Source organism: Hydra viridissima, unplaced genomic scaffold, assembly GCF_058129835.1.
Source record: "Hydra viridissima isolate aposymbiotic clone 2 unplaced genomic scaffold, HvirCarnegie_v1 scaffold_12, whole genome shotgun sequence".
Lineage (NCBI taxonomy): Eukaryota > Metazoa > Cnidaria > Hydrozoa > Anthoathecata > Hydridae > Hydra > Hydra viridissima.
Genome location: NW_028324311.1, coordinates 4,938,547 through 4,961,538, shown reverse-complemented (window position 1 = coordinate 4,961,538; position 22,992 = coordinate 4,938,547). Strand labels below are relative to the sequence as shown.

General features: G+C 28.7%; 2 protein-coding genes and 1 long non-coding RNA gene across 7 annotated transcripts; 1 reads left to right on the top strand and 2 right to left on the bottom strand.

Moving 5' to 3' along the window:
* Nucleotides 1–781: 781 nt before the first annotated feature.
* Nucleotides 782–17,996, top strand: LOC145194284 (pre-mRNA-splicing factor ATP-dependent RNA helicase PRP16-like). Of its 4 annotated transcripts, none has more exons than XM_090069282.1 (18): nt 782–1,929; nt 2,053–2,173; nt 3,898–4,019; nt 4,122–4,321; nt 5,704–5,889; nt 6,459–6,620; nt 6,735–6,965; nt 7,361–7,522; nt 7,768–7,914; nt 8,266–9,006; nt 9,111–9,275; nt 9,921–10,069; nt 10,589–10,643; nt 10,755–10,889; nt 11,233–11,358; nt 15,790–15,885; nt 17,474–17,592; nt 17,703–17,996. In XM_090069282.1, exons 1-18 carry the CDS (start codon nt 1,416–1,418, stop codon nt 17,773–17,775), a joined length of 3,504 nt encoding a protein of 1,167 aa, XP_089925408.1. In that variant the 5' UTR covers nt 782–1,415; the 3' UTR covers nt 17,776–17,996. The 4 variants fall into 4 exon arrangements, with proteins under 4 accessions (XP_089925408.1, XP_089925411.1, XP_089925410.1 ...); XM_090069285.1 differs by having other exon boundaries at nt 1,367–1,929; nt 5,704–5,903; XM_090069284.1 differs by lacking the exons at nt 782–1,929; nt 2,053–2,173; nt 3,898–4,019; nt 4,122–4,321 and adding an exon at nt 5,143–5,271.
* Nucleotides 12,631–14,764, bottom strand: LOC145193711 (glutamate--cysteine ligase regulatory subunit-like). The gene is made up of 4 exons (XM_080071211.2): nt 14,605–14,764; nt 13,949–14,182; nt 13,191–13,590; nt 12,631–13,053 (listed from the first exon to the last, which is right to left on the bottom strand). Exons 2-4 carry the CDS (start codon nt 14,159–14,161, stop codon nt 12,845–12,847), a joined length of 822 nt encoding a protein of 273 aa, XP_079927337.2. The 5' UTR covers nt 14,162–14,182; nt 14,605–14,764; the 3' UTR covers nt 12,631–12,844.
* On the bottom strand, nt 15,251–18,648 carry LOC149880928 (uncharacterized). 2 transcript variants are annotated; one of them, XR_016445774.1, is made up of 3 exons: nt 18,460–18,585; nt 18,172–18,245; nt 15,251–17,232 (listed from the first exon to the last, which is right to left on the bottom strand). It is a non-coding gene; the product is annotated as an uncharacterized LOC149880928 (long non-coding RNA). The 2 variants fall into 2 exon arrangements; XR_016445773.1 differs by lacking the exon at nt 15,251–17,232 and adding an exon at nt 17,426–17,937 and having other exon boundaries at nt 18,460–18,648.
* Nucleotides 18,649–22,992: the final 4,344 nt, after the last annotated feature.

The following is a 22,992-nucleotide window of genomic DNA, read 5'->3' as shown; positions in this document are numbered from 1 at the left end:
CTTTAAAGGATTATTCTTCTTTACATTAGTGCAACCAAAACCATCCATTTTTGGATCGAATCGCCATTTGTGACAAAAACTGGATTTTTCAGAGCAACCAAAAATATTCGGGATAGTGGTTGGACGTCAACGAGCCTCCCTCCCCCAGACACTTTCCAAAGGGAAAAAACCCACCAAACAAAGACTATGGTTACAGTATGGTGAACTACGGCTGAGGCGATACACTACAACTTTCCTACAGTGTCCTAAAGTGAGTAAGTTGAAAAAATATCCCGAACATTGCGTCAGTAGCAGCTTGCACTAGTCAACAGACGTGATCCTATACAACTGTGCGACAACCCCTGGTCTCACATTTCGCATTTTACAGTCCGAAAATTGTACGACTTGCCAGTCGAAGTCCTGCCTAACTCACTATACTCCCCAAACTTTGCACCAAATGACTACCTCCTTTTCAAACATTTTTCAAGCTTTCTTCCTGGTTGAATCTTTGCCAATCAGGACAAGGAAAAAGTGGCTTTCGTGCAATTCGTCTCATAACAAGCATCAAATTTTTTCACTGACAGAATAAATCAATTTATATCGCGTTAACAAAGTACGCTAATACAAATGACAACTACTTCAATTAAACTCAGTAAATATTAAGAAAATGATGATTGTTTAAACTTTATCAATTAAAACTCTGTGAACTTTTATGACAACCAAATTTAAACATTTCTATACCCACAAACCTTTATTTGATTTTTTTCGCGAAAATTACCATATTTCTCCCGCATCTTATTCGTTTTGAAAACAAAATGGTAGATTTACATTTATTGTTGATGTTGACATTACAGGTTAAATAGCTGAACATAAATAAATGTTAATAAGTTTAAAGATGTATTCCAGCTTTTTTAAGATGTAACTCCTGCAATTAAATCAGTAATTTCTTTGAACATTAATACAACATAACTCCACCATACAAAAAGCTGATAAGAATAAAATAAATTCTTTTTTAAATTTTTTTAGAATTAATTAAAACTCTTGCCAGATAAAAAAAAAAAAATGCTTTAAACAATTATAACTTGATGTAGACACTGTTTTACTTTTTAGCCAAATTTTTAGATTCTAAAAGATTGTTGTTGTTAATAAAAAAAGGCGATGTCTATAATGAGTTTTGACCTACATATAGTACTTTAATTCACATTTATTCTTTTGAAAACATTAAAAAATAAAATATGATTTAAAATATGAATTAAGAATTCATATTTTATTGAATTTATTGATCAAAATGAAATTGGATATGATATTTCCTCATTATAGAAGAAAACCTTTCATAACTGTAATAAAAAAGGTGGTGAAAAAGTAAAATAACCTATTAATATATAACCATTTAATAATAATTCTTAGAAAAAAAGTTTATGTAAGTTTTTAAAAGAATGATTGCTCCTCATCGTTTGGAAGGCATTGATAGTGATGAGGGTGGATTAGTCATAAAGAAAAAATTAAAAGAAGATGAGTTTAAAAAGCCAATATGCAGTGTATTGGGACTGCAAAGGCTTGCCCAAGAAAAAAGAAAACAAAATAATCAAAGTGTAAAAGTAGATACAAAGGGGTGGGTTGGTAGTAATAATGACAATGAAAGTTCTAAAACAGACAAACATTATAGGAAATATCGTCCAGAGACTCCTTCATACACAGGTGGTGTAAATGAAACTGCAAAAGATAAAATAAAAAGGAGAAGAGAAAGAGACAAAGATGAACGTAAAAGTGGTGTTTATGCTGAAACTGAACAAAAGAAAAAATGGGACAATAGCAGATATAATAGAGAAGAAAAACCAATAAAGAATAATAGTAGGGGCGAGTCATCTAGTAGATATGCTGAGTGGGAAGACACGCCAAGCTCTAGACATTCTAGAGATAACCAAGATGTTACTCCGCGAATGAATTATGGTGTGTTAGTTAAATATTTATATATTCAAATTCAAATTAAAAAAAAAAAAGGTTTAGAATTATTATCAATAAATTTCTAGAAGTAAGGTAAAAAATTTACTTAAATCAGTTTAATTATTTTAGAACCTTCTCCTGCACGTAGTGGATGGGGTGATTCACAGCGTAATTCATCAGAATGGGATATCCCATCACCAGCATATTCAAAAAATGATCGTAATGACCGTAGATCTGATCAAAGCCTAAAGTAAGTATTTAAAGCCTTCAAGTATATTAAAAATTATTTATCATATTTGATTTCAGTCATTTCTTTGTAAAGTTTTTCATAGCAAAGTAAATATTGTGTTTAAAAAAATCCTTTTTCCAATAGGTGCTTTTAAATAAGTTTTAATTTTAGTTTCATAAGTATTAAAGTATGAATCTATACTACATACATTAGGATGTTATGTAATTTTTTTAAAAATTATTTCAACATGTTTAAAATATGTTCACAACTTTTTAAAACTGGAAACTGAAAATGAATTGATATCTGTTAGAGTTTAACTACTGGTAATTATGTTTAAAGGTTTGTCAATTATTCTCAATATATATTTATATAGTTTTCATCAAATTAATCAAGTTGTGTATATTTAGTGTATGTTAAATAAATATATAGTTATAATTTACAAAAAATTTAACAATAGATTTACAACTTGTAAATATACAGTTGGTTTTTCTCCAATAGGAGTATAATATGTTTTAAAAAAATTTATTAGGAAGCATTTTATTACAAATAAATTTGTTTTCTATGTGCTGCAAAGTATAAAATATTATATTTGATTATGACAATATCTTGTAGAATAAAAATATTTAGTTACTTTAAAGGATCTTCATGCATCAGAGTTGCCTACACTAAGCGATCTGCTCTGATGTGGTTTGTGTTTACAAAAAACAGGTGATGGGAAAACATAAGAAATTGTTTGATACTTGATGTCTGATGCTCTAGTGCCAGGAACTAAGCAAGTTTCAAATTTAATAAGATGTGTGCAAACTTGACAAGATGTTTGATATCTCAAACTGTAATTGCCAGATTGTGTAAAACAGGACTAATTTACAAAAGATAAACTTTAGGAGACAAAACTCCATTTTTGATTGCCTAGATAATCTTATAACCATAAAGTTGATCTGCAGTCAATGGTTGTAGACTTATTCAGAGAATATAAAAGATGGCTTATTATTGATTCAACAAATGAATTGCTATCAAGGTCTGTTGATATCAATCATGACACCAGTAACAACTGACCATCTGCTTTCTGATATTTGTTTCCATCCATTTTGGTTATAAGATACCTTGATGGAAAGCCTTGCTGTAATCTGCTACTAATTGTCTATTATCTGTTTTAAAAAGTCTTCTGTCAGTAAGAACTGTTCTAGTAATTCCAGCTGTGGCAAAAGAAGAATTTACATCTATGAGTAGAGTTTTATTATATGGTTAAAAAAAAAAGTATCAATTTTCAAAACTTTACTTTTGGTTCCTTTCATACAAAAAATAGTTTAATGTGTTTTAGCCCACAACTACATCTAATTTGATAAATTGTAACTTTCATCATTTATATATTATGGAAAATTTAACATGATAAAAGTCCTTGAAGTTAATTTACAAATACTAATAATTGCTATGAAGTGTTGTTAGATCAATTCCTAGAAAATGATTTTCAACACTAAATTTATTTGAGTATATAAAATTTGGTAGGAGAAAACAAGTTTTTAAGGAAGTCTTTAAAAAATTTAAAGTTCTGTAAAATTTACATTCAGTGTTTTTGTAATTTTTTACCTAATACAGCATAAATGTTAGCAATTATTTATTTTGAAAAGTTTAATTTTAGGAAACATCTCTTACAATTAGTTATAAAATGATTGCAATGTTTGTCATTAACTGTATTTTTCCTTTATTTTTTTATTTTTTTACTTTTTTACTTTGTTTACATATAGATATAGTTCTCGATCCCAGAGATATGCAGATGACACTCCAAGATTTACTCCAACTCACAAATATAATAGTTGGGCAGATGATAGAAAGCCTGGTAGCTCAATTAGATCTCAGCGGAGTCCTGGTATAGTTTGCATTGTTTTTTTAAATGGCTGATTTCTTGAAAAAAGTATATAGATCTTCTTTTTCAATATCTAAATCAGCCATCTCTTTTTTTATATTTTAGAAAAAAATGCTGATGGATTTGATGATTGGGAAAATGAGCAAAAAGATCTAGACAGAGCATGGTATGATATGGATGCTGGCTATGATGAAAAACAAAATCCTTTTGCTAACATTTCTGAAGAGTATGTTAAAAAAAAAGAAGAAATACTCAAGAAGCAACATCAGAAGAAACGATCTGCTAGAGCTCGCCAAGTGCAAAAGGTGGAAATAAAATGTTTTTAGTAAAAACTTTTTAAGTGTTGTTAAAAATTGTTTCTAAGTATTGAATTAAAGTTCATTAGTACCAGTATGTGTGACCAAGCAATTATATTCATATCCATAAATACCAGGTCTCAAAATTTATCACCTGTTGAAATCAACATCAAATATTGAAAATAACATCACATACGTATTCACCTTTTGATCACTGAGAAGTTTGACCCCTTTATATAAAATGTTTCATGTCGATACCAAGAATTTCTTTTAGTGTAGCAATTATTTCAAAGATTGTAAAGATTCTACTGTATTAAACTTTTTTCACTTTTTATTTTAAAATTTATTCAGAAAAAAAGGAACTAGTGTTAATTTATACATCTAGAATTTTATTCCTTTAGAATTATCTTCTCAATGTTAAGTTTTATTTTTAATATGTTCATAGTTTAAGACAAAATTGAGATATTTTGAAAAAGCTCAGTTGTTAAACATTCTTTTATTTATTTAACTAATATTAACATTTGAGTTGATGAGGCAGTTGTGTAAACTTAGCTGATTACTTTTGACACCTATACAAAAAAATTCAATGTTGATAGTTTGTTAACATAGAAATGATCTGAGATTCTACATGATGAACATTATTGCAATGTTTATGAAAGAGTGGCCATGGTTGTACTAATAACAATCAAAGTGAAATATTAACTTTTGTATGGATGATTCTAATTCTGATAGTGGTTAGGAACTGTATTGAAATAGATTTGTTTTTTTTATGAATGTTGCTTTACAGATGAAAAAAAAAAAAAAAATAGACAGAAGAAATAAAACAAATTTCTTTCCATTTTTATTTACTTGCCAACTTGCATATTTGTTAATGCATTTTAACAACAAAGATAAATTCTTGTTTTCAATAATATTTTATCCATTTTCACTAAATGCTACTATTGAGAGGAAAGGGATAGGTGAGAATTTCCATTAAAAATTTACTATTTCAAAGTATGCAATTGTAAAATATTTATTTTGATTGTAAATGTTTCATTAACAATAAAGACTTGTTTATTATTTTTACTTAACTTATTCCTGTTATTTTATTTCCAAGACTTAAGAGTGAAAAAAAATTTCATTCATGATTTTCAAAACCTTCCTGACCCATGAGCAATTTTATATCATTTGTTGCAAAAATTCATGCCATGATTTTTGGCTCAATAGTACAAGCTGCATGGTTATGACAACTTTCTTATTTCTACATAACTATTATCAAAATTCAAAATAAACATCAAGAAAAATGTTTTGGGAAACTTTCCTGTCTATTAACTTTGATATACTTATTTTTTTAAGGCTATGTAATTTTGTGATGTAAATAATTGTAAAATAAAAACTATTAATCTTTTTAGGATAATGACATGTGGGAAACAAATCGTCTTTTGACAAGTGGAGTTGTGTTGCGCACTGAATTTGAAGAAAATTTCGATGAATCTGATGAGGCTAAAGTTCATTTACTTGTTCACAACATTGTACCACCTTTTTTAGATGGAAGAATCATGTTTACTAAGCAACCAGAGCCAGTTATCCCTTTGAAGGTATATATTTCAAGGTTTGTAGTCATTGGTAAATTTCTTTTTAAAAAATTTTATGTAGTAAAATAAAAATGATATGAAAAATTTTTTTTGTTTCTTTTACTAGATCTGCCAATACGAAAAGCTAATATTTCTTGGCATAATTTTCGCCTTTTTCCTAATAGAACTAGAAACATAATATCATAAAATCACAAAAGTTGTTTTATAATTTTAAATTCTGGTTTTTGCTACATTTATATTTTATGTTGTCCTTTTTTTTTTTTTTTTTTTTTTTTTTTGTATTACAGTATGAATGAAAAAAGTCATCAGCTTTTATAATGGCAAGTTATGAAAGCATTAAAATGTGAAAAAGTTTAAAAGCTATAAATTAGCGAGAAAAAAAAAAGGAATTTTGAAATATGCTCTGTATTTGTAATTGCCTTAAAAACTGATAGTTAGCAAATGTAAATACATTTGAAATCAGATGATGGTCCAAAAATTAGTGAATTTCAATGTTTCACATGGTCAAACTCTGACCAATTTTTTGCCTTATCAAACAGTGCAGAGATTTTTAAAAAGCTTTTCTTGAACAGGATCCCACTGGTGATATGGCTACTGTATCGCGCAAAGGATGTCATTCAGTTCGTGTTCACAGGGAGAAAAAAGAAGCACTGAAAGCACAGAGAAAAGAGTGGGAACTAGCTGGAACAAAAATAGGTGACATAATGGGAGTTGAAAGGAAAGAAGATAGAGATGTTAGTACTGCATAATTTTTTTTTTTTTTTTAATATATTTTTGATATATAAATTTAATTTATTGTTAATATTTCTCCTTATTTTTATTGTCACTGTTTTATTAATTTTATTAAGGATCTAAATGGTGATGAAGGTGACTACAAAAAAGGCCAGCAATTTTCTGAAGTTATGAAAGAAAAAAATGAGGCATCAAGTGAATTCACAAAGAAGAAGACTCTTAAAGAACAAAGACAATATTTACCTATATTTGCTGCCCGCTCAGAGTTACTTACAATTATTCGTGACAATCCCGTTGTGGTAATAGTTGGTGAAACTGGATCTGGTAAAACAACTCAATTAACTCAGGTATTTAAACTTTAAAGTATTTAAAGTTTTTGTAAATTTCAAAGTACATACTTTTTAATGTTGTTAGTTATAACTAATTAACAAGTTTAATTGATAGAAAAATGTACAGAGAAATACATTAAGCAAAATATATAGCTTGTTTGGCATTATTACATATTTTAAGATACATTATTAAAAGAAATACTTTTGTTTCTTCTAAAAAGTTTTTTTTATAAGAAGAGGACTCTCTTCCCAACCTTGTTTGATATATATGTATGTGTAGGGCAGAAGAGCTAAAAGGGCAATTTTTAAAATCAAGAGTTAGTTTAAATTTTTTATAAATAAAGAACAGTTCCTAAAAATTGATTTTAGTAACTCTGGTATATCTACTATTATTGTGATTTTTTTTTTTTTAGTATTTACTTGAAGATGGTTATAATAAGTATGGCATTATAGGGTGTACACAGCCTCGCCGTGTTGCGGCTATGTCTGTTGCAAAACGTGTTAGTGAAGAAATGAATGTAAAACTTGGGGAAGAAGTTGGCTATGCTATACGCTTTGAAGATGTTACTAGTGAGGTAAATATTTTTCTCCTGTTACTAAAAGTAAAAGATATGAAAATGGTTTTGATTGTTTTTAATTTTTTATTTTTATAGACGACCGGCAGTTATTGCTAATTTTTGTAATAGTTTTTCTTTATCCTATCCTTGTAAACTGATTTGATTGTAAAATCTTATATCTTCAAGCTTTTTGCTCTTTCTTTACTCGTCTTTTGTAAGATGTTGTTGGTTGATAAAATTATAACTGAGATAACTTTTCCTAGAAAACCATTATCAAATACATGACAGATGGAATTTTATTGAGAGAATGTTTAGCAGGATCAGATTTGGAAAGTTATAGCTGCATAATCATGGATGAAGCTCATGAACGCTCTTTAAATACTGATGTTTTGTTTGGCTTACTAAGGGAGGTATAAATTTGTAATATTTATATCATTTTTGTATTGAAGGTTATTTATCTACTAATACTTTTTCATTTTAATGGTTAAAAATTTATTTATGTCCTAATGCTTTTATGTATGTAATAAAATGACAATTTTAGGGGCCCCTAAAACTGAGGGTGCTATGCTACAGTCTACCTTGCCTATGTGTTAAGACAGCACTGCATACAATATGGTGCTATTTCACTTCAATGCTTCAATGAAATATAAATTAAAACATATTAATGCACCAGAATACAGTTTACAAAATTAAAAGTATATTAGTAAATTTTGTGTTTCAAATGATTTAAGACTTTTCTTACAATTTTTTTGTCATCATAGGTTGTAGCACGCAGGAATGACATGAAGCTTATTGTGACATCAGCCACCATGGATTCTTCAAAATTTTCAAACTTCTTTGGGAATGTACCTGTCTACACAATACCTGGTCGTACTTTCCCTGTTGATGTATTGTTTAGCAAAAATGTATGTGATGATTATGTTGATGCTGCAGTAAAACAAGCTCTACAAATTCATTTAATGCCTTCCAGTGGTGATATTTTAGTTTTTATGCCTGGGCAAGAAGATATTGAAGTCACTTGTGATCTGATCTCTGAGCGTTTAGGAGAAATTAAGGAAGTTCCTCCTCTTGCTGTTCTGCCTATCTATTCACAATTGCCCTCTGATTTACAAGCAAAAATATTTGAAAAAGCGCCAGATGGTGTTAGAAAATGTGTTGTTGCTACAAACATTGCAGAAACATCATTAACGGTTGATGGTATTTGTTTTGTTGTGGATGCAGGTTATTGTAAACTAAAAGTATTTAATCCTCGGATTGGTATGGATGCTCTTCAGGTTTATCCAATCAGTCAAGCAAATGCTAATCAGCGTTCAGGGCGTGCAGGTAGAACAGGACCAGGACATGCATATAGGTTATATACAGAACACCAGTATAAAAATGAAATGCTGCAATCAACAGTGCCAGAAATTCAAAGAACTAATTTGGCAAATGTTGTGTTACTGTTAAAATCACTAAATGTAGAAGATTTACTTGAATTCCATTTTATGGATCCTCCACCACAAGTAAGAAGTTTGAATGCTATGAATAAATTTTTATGAGAAATGGTAAATTTTTTGCATTAAGTTTTGTTTTTTGTTAATTTTGGATCTTTACAAACACTTCCTAGGAAAACATACTTCAGTCAATGTATCAATTATGGGTGCTTGGTGCAATAGACAATACTGGCTCATTGACAAAAATTGGAAGACAAATGGTAGAGTTTCCTCTTGATCCAGCCCTGTCTAAAATGCTGATAGTTTCATCTGAAATGGATTGCGGTGATGAAATACTTGTATGTAGTATGATTCAATTGTTTGAGTAACAAATTTATAGCCTTTTTTGTTTTTTTAAAGGCAAAAGTTCTAACACTATAGTAGATTAAGTTAATGTGTTTATTTAAAATGTGATTTAACTTAATAAAATCATCATTTTTGTTTATTTTCAGTTGTTTTGAAAAGAAGAATTATACCTTAAATTTCTTAATGAATTAAAATTTTTATCTTAGTGAAAAAAATTTAATTCTATTAATCTCCAGTTTTTATTCCATCATTACAAACCTAAATCTAATTTAAAAATAAAAATATTTTGAAGGTTTCTGCACTATTGATATTGTAAAACAGAATCAATATGATTGATTTTTATAGTTGTTTTTTTTTGTTTGTTTGTTTCAGTTAGTAAACTCAAAGGTTGAATAAAGGTTTTAATTTTTTTAGAAGTTTTAAAAGCATTTTATATTTGCCAAAGTAGTTTAATCGTCACTTAACTGATGAACATAGATTTGTAATGGGGTGAACTCTATAATTTCAAGCCCAAAATAAAATTTTCAAAAATAATTGATAACTTCTTTTAGACCACCACATAAATAAAGGATTACAAACAGTTGATTTTTTCTATAGTGTTTCTAAATGCGTCTTCTGATATAAACTTTATGTTTTAGACAATAGTATCAATGTTATCAGTGCCATCTATATTTTCTCGACCAAGAGGACGAGAAGAAGAAAGTGATGCAGCTCGTGAGAAGTTCCAAGTACCAGAGAGTGATCATTTGTCTTATTTACATGTTTATCAACAATGGAAAGCTAATGGGTGAGAATTTACTGCTTAATTGTAACTCTTTATATGTTTGTTGTTGTTTTTTTTTTTTTTTTGTAAACAGGTTTAATGAGTTTTATATATGTAAATTAACAAGAATTGCAGTTTGTTTTTGAAATCTTTAAATAGTAGTTTGTTTTTTTGAGCTTGATTAAAAAGAAAAGATGATCTTCTGGCCAAATCAAGATGACCAGAAGTTTTAACATTTAAATTTCTGCTAGATTTTGAATTAAAACATACTTTCAATTATTCAAATTTTCTTTTCTGTTATCAAAAGTTACTAGAAACAAAATTATCCCTTTTAGCCCTCTAAATGCAGATTTTTTTGTGTCTACATTCAAAAGTGATCATCTAAATAAGATGCTATATAGTTTTATAAAATATGTAATATATGTGAACTTTTATATAATTTTATAAAAAACTTTTATGAGTCAATAATTACCAAAGTTCTATTGAGTCTTTTAATTTTTCTTTGTAAAAGATTATAATTATTTGAAATTTTTTTCAATAAAGATACTCTGGTACTTGGTGTAAAGAGCATTTCATACATCCTAAAGCTATGAAAAAGGTATGTCTACTGAACCTATTCAAAAATGTCCCTCTATTTTTTAAAAAAAAAAAGATAAATTTTTTTCCCTATTTTTATGTTTTATTGTATTGTTTATCTTCATGATTTTAGGTTCGTGAAGTACGTTCTCAGTTAAAAGACATTATGAAAACCTTGAAAATGTCAGTTAGTTCATGTGCTTTCAATCATGATCTAGTGCGTAAAACAATCTGTTCTGCATATTTTCATCAATCTGCTAGACTCAAGGTAAGCACATTTTTAATAAAATTTTAAGCTTTTTCTTACTCCATGTTTAATGAAACAAACTATTTTAACGATAGAATTTTTAATTTATATACAAATTAAGGCCACAAAACTGATCTTAAGTTGTATATAAAATCGCATACATAAAAGTGTATTTGTTAACTTATATTTATGACGATTATACATTTATGATATTAATATTTTTTACATTTATGATGTCTTAATTTTAACAGAAGTTAATCTTTCAAGAAAAGCAAATTTTTGAGTTTTTATTACTTAAAGGGTCTTTTAAAAAAACCAAATATTTTTTGTGGAAAGATTAAATATATATATGCATATATATTAGGGTATAGGAGAGTATGCAAACTTGCGTAACGGAATGCCTTGTAATTTGCACCCGAGTAGTGCATTGTATGGGATGGGTTATTCACCCGACTATGTTGTGTATCATGAGCTTATTATGACGTCTAGGGTACGTTTATTTATTTATTTATTTATTTTTCATTTTGTCAGAGTTTTCTTTCAAAGAAAAAATATTTGTTCTATGACTTTCTGAGAATTTTATATTTTTGAAAATCATTTTTTTTGCACGTTTTAAATAATCAATACGAACAAGGTTTATCTGAAAGATAAACATTTAATTTGAATATCAGTTTGATATAAAAATTTTTAACTGATAGTTTTTCCTATCGATTTTTTCATACGTTTTCAAACTCTAAGGTTTATCTTTAAACTTCATGCACAGTCACCTTAACCATAACCCAATTTCGTGCGTCAAAATAACCACGTCCGCCTATTTGTGTCAACTAAATATTCTGTTTTATTATCTAAACATAACATGAGCTTGCCAAATTGATTGAAACCTCCGTAAAACAAAGAGTGGAGAAATGCGATGATATACTGTTTTTTTAAGAAATCTTTTTTTAAGCATAAATTCAAAAAAATATATATAACATGTCTATTGTTAATGAAGTTTATTATGAAAATAAAAAATGAGGACACAGTTGAATGTATTAAGGATCGGCGTTTGGTTTTTCCCTTAATAACTAATAAAGTATAAAAATCTGTTTCAGTCATTTGAAGAAATCTGTTTCAGTCAAATTTAAAATAGTTTATATATTTAGATATACAAACCTATGAGATTCCAAAAAAAATTTTCAATTTATCATATCCTTAAGTTTTTATACATATCTCTAAGTTTTTATGATTATATATTTCATTTTATATATTCCTTAGTAAAAATTTGCTTTTAACTCAATTGTCCGATTTTTGTTATTCCAAATAAGTTAAGCGCTCATTGATTTGGAGTTAAAAATAGTATTTTTTAAAAAATCCAAGTAAAGCATACGTGTTGATAAAAAAAAATGAATAGCATCTAACCACGATTGTTAAATGTAATTAGTGAAGATTCCAGAGATGACTTAATTATATCGCTAAGTATTTTTCTGATGACATTCACCTTTTATTATTACTGCATAAACCTTTTTTTGTGGATATATATTGATTGCAAATGAGTGTCACGCGGCAAATTAGTTAAATTTTTTATTTTAAAAATAGAAAATCATTATTTATTGCTTCTAAAATATTTTACGCTGCGAATAAGGATCAAATAAATCTTTTTTTTTTTCTTCTTTCTTTTTGTTCTTGAAGAACTCCTTAATAAGAAATCTAAACTGCTTTAAATGTTTATTCGGTTATTTAATTCTGTTTTCTGACACTCTTTCTAACGTCAATAAACAACGACTTGATTTGACAAGACTTTTAATTCACAGTTATTATATACACAATATTAATAAATATATTTTAAAATTTATTACCAACATCAATATATATTTAAATTTTTCGTCGCTTTTTTTTAAGGTTTCAATAATATAAACCATTAACAATAAAATTAAATTAAAAAAGAAAAAAATGAATTAAATATTCTTCTCGATAATCCAAAACTAACTTGCAAGGATTTATTGAGAGTCTTTACCATTCAATGCAGCTATGTATCCTTTGCCTTTGATGACGCCTCTGCATTTTACGACTACAGCGTAACGAACCACCCACTCTGTTGAGTATTGGCGTCTATCAGTAGGTTGGATGGTATGAATTAGCTGATCTAATGTTTGTTCTGGCAACATCACTGGCTGGTCTCCGTGTGTATGGAGAACTACATTAGCTTCTGCAAGATGATTTAAAGAACATGAACAATTTTCGAAGTTCCAAAAAAATTGCTTTTTTTTCTTTTAATATTATAATATAGATATTCCATAATACATATATTTGTAAAAATATCACTTTTCAAAGTGTTGAACTCACCTTTAGCGTATGCTACCAAATCCTCAGGCATGTGGCAACACGAGGTTAAGTTTACCTGATTCACTTCAGGTTTAATGCGGACCATACGTATAAGAGATTCAAGTTTTTCTTTGTCAAGATCACATGAGGAAATCTGAGTGCTAATTCCTGCATCACGCAATCGCTCCATTTCTTCCCAAAAAGGAAGAATGCTTTCATTAAAAGGAGTGCTTTCATCAATTGGTGGTAAGGCAAGGTACAAGCTGTCCAAATGACTTACTCCAAGTTGCATAAGAGTAATGTTGACCGCTTCTCTTAAAGCATCAACTTTGAGGGTGTGTAGAAATACCTTTGCTGTTACTTTAAGGAGACCTCTCTCATTAATATCCATTTTTTCTGCATTTGAGCAGTTGACATAGACCTGATTTGAAAAATTAGCAGCGTTTAAAGGAGAGATTTATTATGTAGGAATTTTTCGGTTCTAAGTAAAACATTTTATATAATGACTAATTTCGTTTCAAAAGAAAACCGAGGTGTTTTAAAAAGCTTCAGTGTTTCATTTTTAAATCCACAAAATGTAAACATGTTATAATTTTTTCCGCTGGAATCAAAGTTTCGTCATATAAAAAGCAGTGTAAAGCTTGTCTTAAACTGCTTTTTATATGACGAAACTTTATTTCCAGCGGAAATAAATCTTTTTTCTTTTTTAAAAAGTCTAATGTTAGTATTTTATCTGTAAATTTTACCATTAAATTTTTAATTTTAAGCATAAATCTCACCTCTCCTTGACCTATGGGTCCGCTTACTTCTGACCATTTCCCGAATATGCGCAACAAACTTTGATATAGTTCGTTTGCGGGTATGTCATTTGATCGTCTCGTTTTTAAGTTATTCCAGTTAGCTATATTTCCCGTATGTACGTAAATTTTACAATCGCCTTCCATGTTAGCATTTCTGAGAAATTCGTTTGTGTTTATTGCGACTTGAGTCATTTTTGTCTATACAGCTGATTTCTAGATATCAAATGAGACGGTTAAAAAACACCACATGATTAACAAGTTTTTAAGTGAAAAGCAAGTTGAACAAACTTTTAACCACGCTTTATTTTAAACTTTGTTGCAAATTTATTTTTGATGAGTAAAGAGTTTTTAGTTATGCAATACCAATTTTTATTACGCAATATCACTTAGTAGGTGAAATTAATAAAATAATAATAATAATAATAATAATAATAATAATAATAATAATAGAGAAATTCACGTCTTGTTATCAAAACAGGTTTTAGAACGATTTTAACGACTGGGATTAAAAATGAATTCGTAAACATAGTCTGGAAGCGCTCTTTTTTTAAAAATTGCTATGTTTACGAATAACATGACAAGTATATGGAAAATTTTAAAATGAATTCCTGAAGCATTCAAAAGTAAGAGTTTACCGTAGTAATTTCTACTGAAGGTGCTTCTACCGATCTGCTTGCTCGACTTTTTTGCACGGTTTCTATTTTGAAGCATATATATTTACTCAAGTTTTATTGACTGGTTTCTATTTGCAATTAAAATATTTTGCTTTGATCTCACTACGCCTAGTTTCGATATGCTTTAAAGTCAAGTCATCATTTGTTGTATAATGTTGAAGTTAGTAAAAAAATTTAACCTAATGAATGAGCTGATTTTCCCAAATGTCTTTTTCTTAATTACGTAATTAGCATCTTCAAAAATTGCAACAAATTTTTAGTATTGGAATTGCTAATGTTTTTTCAATTATTGTATGGCTAACATAAGATATCAAAAACTGTTATTATTTTTGTCATTATTAATATTATTATTATAATAATTAAATACCCAACGGAACGATTTTACAAATTTGAGCTTTATTGTTTACTAATTTTTTATCTTTTTTTTTTAACTATTTGTTGTTTTAGCAATCTTTTTATAACTTATCCTATAAAAACTTTCAGGAAAAGTTTAGACATTTTTAACAGCGAATTGTTTCCGGTTAACCATATAGAAACCATGCCTTTAGGATTTATGAGACACTTGAATGAAAGCTATACTAATATATATTTTATTCCGCGCTTTCGATTTGTTTTTTTTTTGTTTTGTTTTTTTTTTATTAAAAAATTTACGAAATTTTTTTTTTTTTTTAAATGTCATCTTTTATTTATTACAGACGCAAAGGATTGCATTGCCATTTTCTACCCAGTCTATTTCAAAAAAGTGTTTTTTCCTCAAGTCAACGCTTTGCGGTCTAACAATTCCCAGTAACTAAGTCGCTTGTAAACGCTTAGCTTCTTTAAATCTATTTATGCGTTAAACTATTTATTAATTATTATTATTATTATTATGTGAATTGTTGACATTTTTCGTGGTTTCGCTTTCTGTTCGTTTATTTTTTAATTTCATTAACGGAAATTCCAGCGCCTATTTATTTGCTTGATTACACTAAGTCATTTTATTGAGCTCTTATAAGACTTTTCTTTATTCGCTTAGTTTTTACCCAACTTCGTTTCCTTTGTATAGGGAAATAACTTCTCCTTTACATAGTGATGTAGCGCAGTTTCAATTTCGGGCGTTTATCACTATTTGATTTTTTAGAAATTATCTACTTTTGTTGTCTTTAGGAATTTATGCAATGTGTTACAGCGGTGGACGGCGAATGGTTGGCAGAGTTAGGCCCAATGTTTTTTTCAATCAAAGAATCTGGCTTGTCGAGAACAGTAAGTATCAAATGCTAACCTAGATTGACAAAAAAAACTATAGACAACAGTTAATATTTTATTTTTGGGGAGAATAGAAACGAAGTTGCATTCTGTTTCGAGTAATTCAAGACTTAATTTGCTCAGAAGTTATATAACTTAGGTTTGTGTTGTTTATTTTTATAAATGGCAGACTAAAGTCTTACTCGATTACAAACACCCATTTGCTGGTACAAAGAATTTGATCAGCGATCACTTTTTTTTTTTTTTTTTTTGCAGTTGGAGTATTTTTTAGTTCAAGAGAATTTTACGCTATTTTATTTAAAATTATCCTCATCATTTTAACTTTATTTCAGTCGGAATTTCTAACACCTCGATCTGTTGTTACCTAACGCTATCAAAACCATTCTAATGCTCTTTAACCATGATGCATTGTGTCCATTGTTTCTCTAACGTTTACCCCTTAGCGTTCAGCTCCGTGACGTTCGCGGGCTGTGCAAACTTGCAGAATTTCGCAGCTCCGTGACTCTTTTTTAAATATACATTTATTTCAGCTCCGTAAACGCCACGTTTAGTGTTAAATTTGCCTTTTCTTGCTGTTTCTTCCTTTTCTTGCTATTTCTTCCTGTGGTAGATTTACTAGTAAACAATTCAAGGCCAAGCTCTTGAGATAATTTGTTTTCAATGCGATAAGAAATGCTTATATGAGTGCTCAAGCACTAATTCTTTGTTTGAAAGATATAGTAGTTTATTCTCAAAGATAGTAGGAAGACCAAAACAAGTACTAATATTTCGCCTAACAGAGGAACTTTCTGGATTTTTTACGATCAACGGAAAAAAAACACTACTCCATATAGAAATTGTGCCGTAAGTTGCTCAAAAAAAGATGAAAAGAGCAAAAAAAATTTGCAAAGAATCAAGATATTGGTGCCAAGACTGCAACGTTGGGCTGTGCGTGTGGCGCCATGTTTCAAACTTTACCATATACGATTAAACTATATTATTTAATCGATTCGTTTAGATTTTTTTTTTTTTTTTTTTTTTGTTGTGTATAAATATAGGTAAGAAGTAATATTTTGTTAAAAAAAAAAAAAAAAGTTTATGTTTTTTTGCCCGGAAGTCGTAAACTAAATGCGCTTGAGGGGTTAAGTCGTGCTAAAATGGTTGAATTAAAAAAAAACAAAAACGAAAACACTTTTCTTACCAAATTACGGTAACTCCAAGTAAAACGTATTTGGTAGATTTTTGTTACAACCTTTATCTCAAATTGCGGTAGTTTTCTCTCTGGTTGATTATGACTGTTGATTCATTTTACAGGGCTCATTCGAATGACTGCACGTGTGTCTCCGTCTTAAATTGTTAATTTTCCTAAATTTTAGTAGAAATCGTAGATTCTTTCAAAATTCTGTCATAGAGCTCTTTATTGTTTACATTGTTTATTTTATTTATTACATTGTTATCTCAGTCTATAATCAACAATCTTAACAATTATTACTTTTATTATTTTTGTTATTATTTATACTATTGCTATTTAACAATTATTCTCAAAAAGTTTCAACAGCAATTGTTTCTTTTTTTTTTTATCCTTTTTCTTTTTTTTTCAAACCAGGAAAAGCGTCGTCAAGGAAATGAAGCAAAAATGAAGATGGAGTTGGAAATGAAAGAAGCGAGCGAAATCATTAAGGCAAGAAAAGAAGAAAAGTTATCCAAAATGACTCCTATAGCAAGGTTGGGTTTTGTGTCATTAGTTCTTGTGAAAATATTTTAATTTCATTTGGTGTTTTCATGCGGATATTCTCCTCTATGAATCTTTTTTTGCATCTGTTTTTTTTTCTTAGAACTCCTATAGCGACACCTGGTAGAAAAGAATCTGCTACGCCAAAAAGGACACCTTCAAGATTCGGCTTGTAGTTGGGTGCTGTATAATCCTTCATATATTATAGATCCAGAAACGATGTAAAGAATGAAAGGAATTTGTTTGGTTTTTACATTTAAAAAACATCTACGTGTGAATCGCTCGCACCTGCTGAAATCTTCATTACTATTTGAACCGTCTCATTCACTCTTGAAAAACTAAATTATATAAGTTAATTGTATTAATTATGTTAATAACAGTTAATTTGCTTCTAAAAGTTCTATATTTTTATCCAATGTGTCGTTTCTTTCACACAACAACTTCTAAAGATCGAGACCGTGTAAACAGCCAAGAAATTGAAAATTTGCAAGACAAAAACGATCATTTTAAATCATTGGCTAGGAAAATAAAAGTTGTTCTGTTAATCCCATAAAATTAATTTAATGTCTTACGAAAGCTATATCCTTATCCGGATTACGCACCAAACAAAGCATGAGTTTTTCTTTCAGAGACGTGGTTTTCTATACTAAAATTTAAAAATATATGGTAGAGTGAAGATGTCGCAGCCTTAAGAACAATTGATCTACAAAAACTCAGTGTTGCAAGATATTGATTTAGGTACTTAACTCTTTAAAAATTATGTTCTTATATAACTTCTACTTTATATGTGTTTTGGAATGTTGACATGGTTGAATTGCCTATCAAATTTTAGCATAAAATCGAATTAAAAAAATATATACCATCAAAATTATATGCAATGAAAACAGGTGATACGAACTTCCTTACTCAAATCTTGATCGATGTTTAACAAAACGGCTCACTGACAGCTTTAAAAAATCTAAAGTACGTTAGAGCGATCATAATCATTCCGAATTGGAGATAATAATCATTCCGATTTTTTTTTACTTCCAGCATCATGCCCTATCTTTAGAGTGTGGTGTCCAACAACGGTAAAAAAAGAGTGTCCTGGAAGAATATTGTTATTTAAAGGTTTAACATTGATTAACAGAATTACTCTGGCTATTCTACATGGGGCAGTTTAAATTCAAATCACCATAACATTTAGAATTCGTTCAAATGAACGAGCTAGTAAGTCTTCATGCAAAAAAGTAGCTTGATTTTATGAAAAACCTCTTTTCATTCAACAAGTAAATGGTGATAAATCTCTGCTCCCCTCTTATTTTAAATCTTCTCCTAAACTCTTTTTGTTTCGTCTTTCCTCGCATCAAAACAAATTCCGACTGTTCCAAACCTCTGATTTTCACAAATCCTTGAAAGAGTGTTTTGTATTGATTTTGTGTTATTTTTTGAAATTCTTTTTTTTTTCCTAAAACTGTTTTAGCAATAATTGAATTAAAACCAGACACAGTTTAAGGAACTGATATTTATGGGTTATACTGATGCAAGAATTTAATTGTATCAGTTATATTATCAGCTTAACGATGTCATCGACCAAACTTTGTTTTATATTTATGTTAAGATTTGAAATTGAATTTTTCACTCGCAGTCAAACTAACTTTGAAAATACCATTTGAATTATCTGTTGTTAGTAGCAATTTATGAAAACTCTTTGTGACGGGAACGATTTGACCTGTGCAAAAGCTTTGTTTCGAAAGCTGTAATTGGAGAAAATAACATATCTATAGAAAATAGTAAAAAAAAAAAAAAAAAGCCAAAAAATTATATGAATGGCATATTGTTCCAAGAAAGATAATTAGTTGATATGGAAAAATTTGCATTTAACATCAGTATAGCTGGCAGAGACAGGTTTTGCCTTGGTCAACAATATTCTTCAGTAGCAAATAAAATTTATGACCGAATAAAAAATTGGAAAAAATTTTTCCGGAATAATTTTGATAAGTTGTAATATCACTGTTTTTAAATTTTTTGGATCTGATCAAAATGTTACAAATCCACATATCATTTATTTTTTTTGGATTAGTAGAGCTTTTAGGTAAATATGATCCCATACCAACTGAGCATGCTTCAATATTTCGTAATTATTCTCCGTGTAAATTTTACGGAATTTCAATTTGCTCTTAAGAACACTTACATGGGTTTGACAAAATTTTTTGATAAAAAACATTAAACATAAAGAAAGGCTAAAAAAGTGCTAATTGACTTTTACATTTGTTACTAAAATTTTTAGGCTTCAAAAGCTGAATGGTGCAAAGCTAACAAAAAGGAGCCAATATGACAGGAAAATAAAACGAATCCCAGACATTTTTGCTATGTGAAAACAGCATTGTCTGGTTTTAGAAAACATATTTTAAAGCTGAATGAATTTCAGCAGAGTATTAAAGCATGTTTTTTACTACCAGACAATCCGCACTAATAAATATATTGTCTGGTTGTAAAAAATATGATTGAAATCTGCTTTAAAAAAAAATCAACTTTGTTTATAAATTCTTTTAATGATAATGCTGGCATTTCATCGAATCTCGTCATTGAATCTTGCTAAGCAACAATAAACGTAGAAGAAGATACCATTAACCCATCCAACAACAAGTCGTCTTAAAGACAAATTGAAGATGTCTTGAAAGATGTCTTAAACTGGTCTCAAATGAAACACTGCAAGTCGTCTTACTTAAGACGCCTTAAAGTTGTCTTATTTAAGACATCTTAAAGTTGTCTTAAACTGGTCTCAAATGAAATACAGTAAGTCGTCTTAACTAAATCGTCTTAAAGTTGTCTTATTTAACACGTCTTAATGACGGCTTAAAAAGACGTGTGTATATATGTATGTATTTATATATATATATATATATATATATATATATATATATATATATATTTGTGATTAGTAAAATGTTAATTTTTTTTGCGTAAGAAAAATCCTATTTTTTTGCATAATTTAAGCATTTTTCAGCTTTATGGGATTGGGCCCCATATAATCTTATATATATATATATATATATATATATATATATATATATATATATATATATATATATATATATATATATATATATATATATATATATATATATATAAACACACACATATAATCTTCTATATTTATATATATATTTATATATATATATATATATATATTATATATATATATATATATATATATATATATATATATATATATATATATATATATACACACACACACACATGTCTTTTAAACCGTCTTTAAAACAACTTAAATACAACAGCTTTAAAACTTTTTAAATAAGACAGCCTATAGTATTTCATTTTAGACCAGTTTAAGACAACTTTAAGACGTCTTAAATAGGACAACTTTAAGACGTCTAAAGTAGGACAACTTTAAGACGTTTTTAATTAGACGACTTACAGTGTTTCACTTGAGACCAGTTTAAGACATCTTTAATACCAATTTCAAGTCGTCTTAAATTTGTCTTTAAGACGACTTGTTTTTGGGTGGGAAACGTCCATGATTATTGCAAAACTGATTATTTCAAAAGACATCTTAAACTGGTTGTTCCGACAGACGTCTTGTTAAGATGTCTTACGGACGTCTTAAATTGGTTATTCCGACAAACGTCTTGTTAAAATATCTTAAGGGCGTCTTAAGCTGGTTGTCGGAAGACGTCTTAATGAGGTGTGGAAAGACGGTCTTAAACACGTCTTTAACTAGCTGCAGACGTCTAGACGAGGTAAAGAAAAGTTACATACGTCTTAAAATTGTCTTATGTTGCGTGGGAAGAGCCTAAAACTCGTGAAACCACTGCAAAACTCGTGAAAATGAAACCACTGCAGAACTTGAAATAAATCTTTTGATGTTTTATGGGTTTTAAATGAGAAATGTTCGAGGTTCGTCTTGTTTCCAACGACTTTGTCTATTACGCCAAACTCTATTGACATTATGACAGGGCCGTTTCGAGCTTCAAATACTATCGATGTTATGTTAAGACTGTTTTGAGCCTCGACTGTGTGATGTTTATTTACAAGAGCTCCAGTTGGATGAGACTTGCTTCTTAATTTTTCAGTTATTATCTGCAAACTTGTCATGTAAGATAATTTTTCACTCAAGTCTTAAATCTGTGTTTAAAATTATTTTACTTGTTAAGCCTCTTTGAGAAAATTTTTTTGGAGCTCTTGTCTGAGAAGAGGCTTCTTGCCTGAGGAACTTCATTGATTGACTGTTTGTAAACAGCAGAGAGAATTCTTATCAGCCCACACATTGAGTTTTTTGAATACTTAAATTATCTACTGTGTTTTTGATATGATTTAAAAACAGATCAATAGGAATACGACAAAAAATACTAAAAACTAAAGCAAAGATGCTAAGGAGCCTCAGTCTTATAAAGAATTAAATCATCAGTCAAAAAGAATATCAAAAGCAATCTCTGCTGCTACGTGGAAAGATATACAAATAAGATTACAGATTTTAAATGTTACAATTATTAATATTAGCAATCGACATTTATTAATATTAAAAATTGATATTACAATTCGCGAGGTTAGAATTATTTTGTTCTATCTCGAAGTTTAAACGTTGGGAGAAAGTTTTTGATTTTTTTCTTAAAGTAAAAACTATTTAAAATTTTAGCTTTAATTATTAAAGAAATAATAACTTATCTTTAAATAATTTGTTTAAACAAATTTTTTAGAAAAAAATTTGTAAAATAGAATGTATTTTAAAATCAATCATTATTTACTAAAATTAATAACTCATTTTCTCCCAACTTTTAAAATTGGAGATAGAAAAAAATAATTTTAACCTCGCGAATTGTAAAATATTTTTCTTAATTCTATCCACAGATCAGACGGAGACACCGCGAAACAAAATTTTGATTTTAAAATGCCTCGGTAACTCATGTTCCAGCAGTAAATAGGAAATAACATTACTAACAGCAGCAACTGAAAATTAATGTGTTACTAGCAGCAACGATTGTAAATTAATGTGTTGCTAACAGCAACGATTGCACTTGTTGAATAAGCTGTTAAATGTTTTTTGATAAAAAAATTTTATTAAACGCCAAAATAAGAAGCAAAAATTCAAAAGTATTTCTAATCAACTAACCCAAAAATTTGCAGCATAATTCTAAGATAGTCCAGTAACAGACTGAGAAAGTAACCTCGAGTGAAATTAAATCCTTTATTTTTGTTGACCAACCTAATATAGATGTTGTAGATCGAGCTATTGATTAAAGCAATTATAGATTAATGCATATTTATTACGAGTTTTTTTTTTTGCGTCTATTTCTTTATAAAAGTTGTTGTTTTGTTTGCTTTTTTAAAATCATTTTGATTTCGTAATTTGACCTAAGGCCGTCCACGTAACCTCGACTTCGAAGTCC

Bases quoted from the DNA above. Each gene is read 5' to 3' on its own strand.
- LOC145194284 (XM_090069282.1), top strand. From the start codon at position 1,416: ATGATTGCTCCTCATCGTTTGGAAGGCATTGATAGTGATGAGGGTGGA. The intron at 2,174-3,897 runs GTAAGTATTTAA...GTTTACATATAG, and splicing joins AGATCTGATCAAAGCCTAAA to ATATAGTTCTCGATCCCAGA. The intron at 10,890-11,232 runs GTAAGCACATTT...CATATATATTAG, and splicing joins ATCAATCTGCTAGACTCAAG to GGTATAGGAGAGTATGCAAA.
- LOC145193711 (XM_080071211.2), bottom strand. From the start codon at position 14,161: ATGACTCAAGTCGCAATAAACACAAACGAATTTCTCAGAAATGCTAAC. The intron at 13,591-13,948 runs GTGAGATTTATG...TTTTCAAATCAG, and splicing joins GACCCATAGGTCAAGGAGAG to GTCTATGTCAACTGCTCAAA. The intron at 13,054-13,190 runs GTGAGTTCAACA...ATCATCTTGCAG, and splicing joins TTTGGTAGCATACGCTAAAG to AAGCTAATGTAGTTCTCCAT.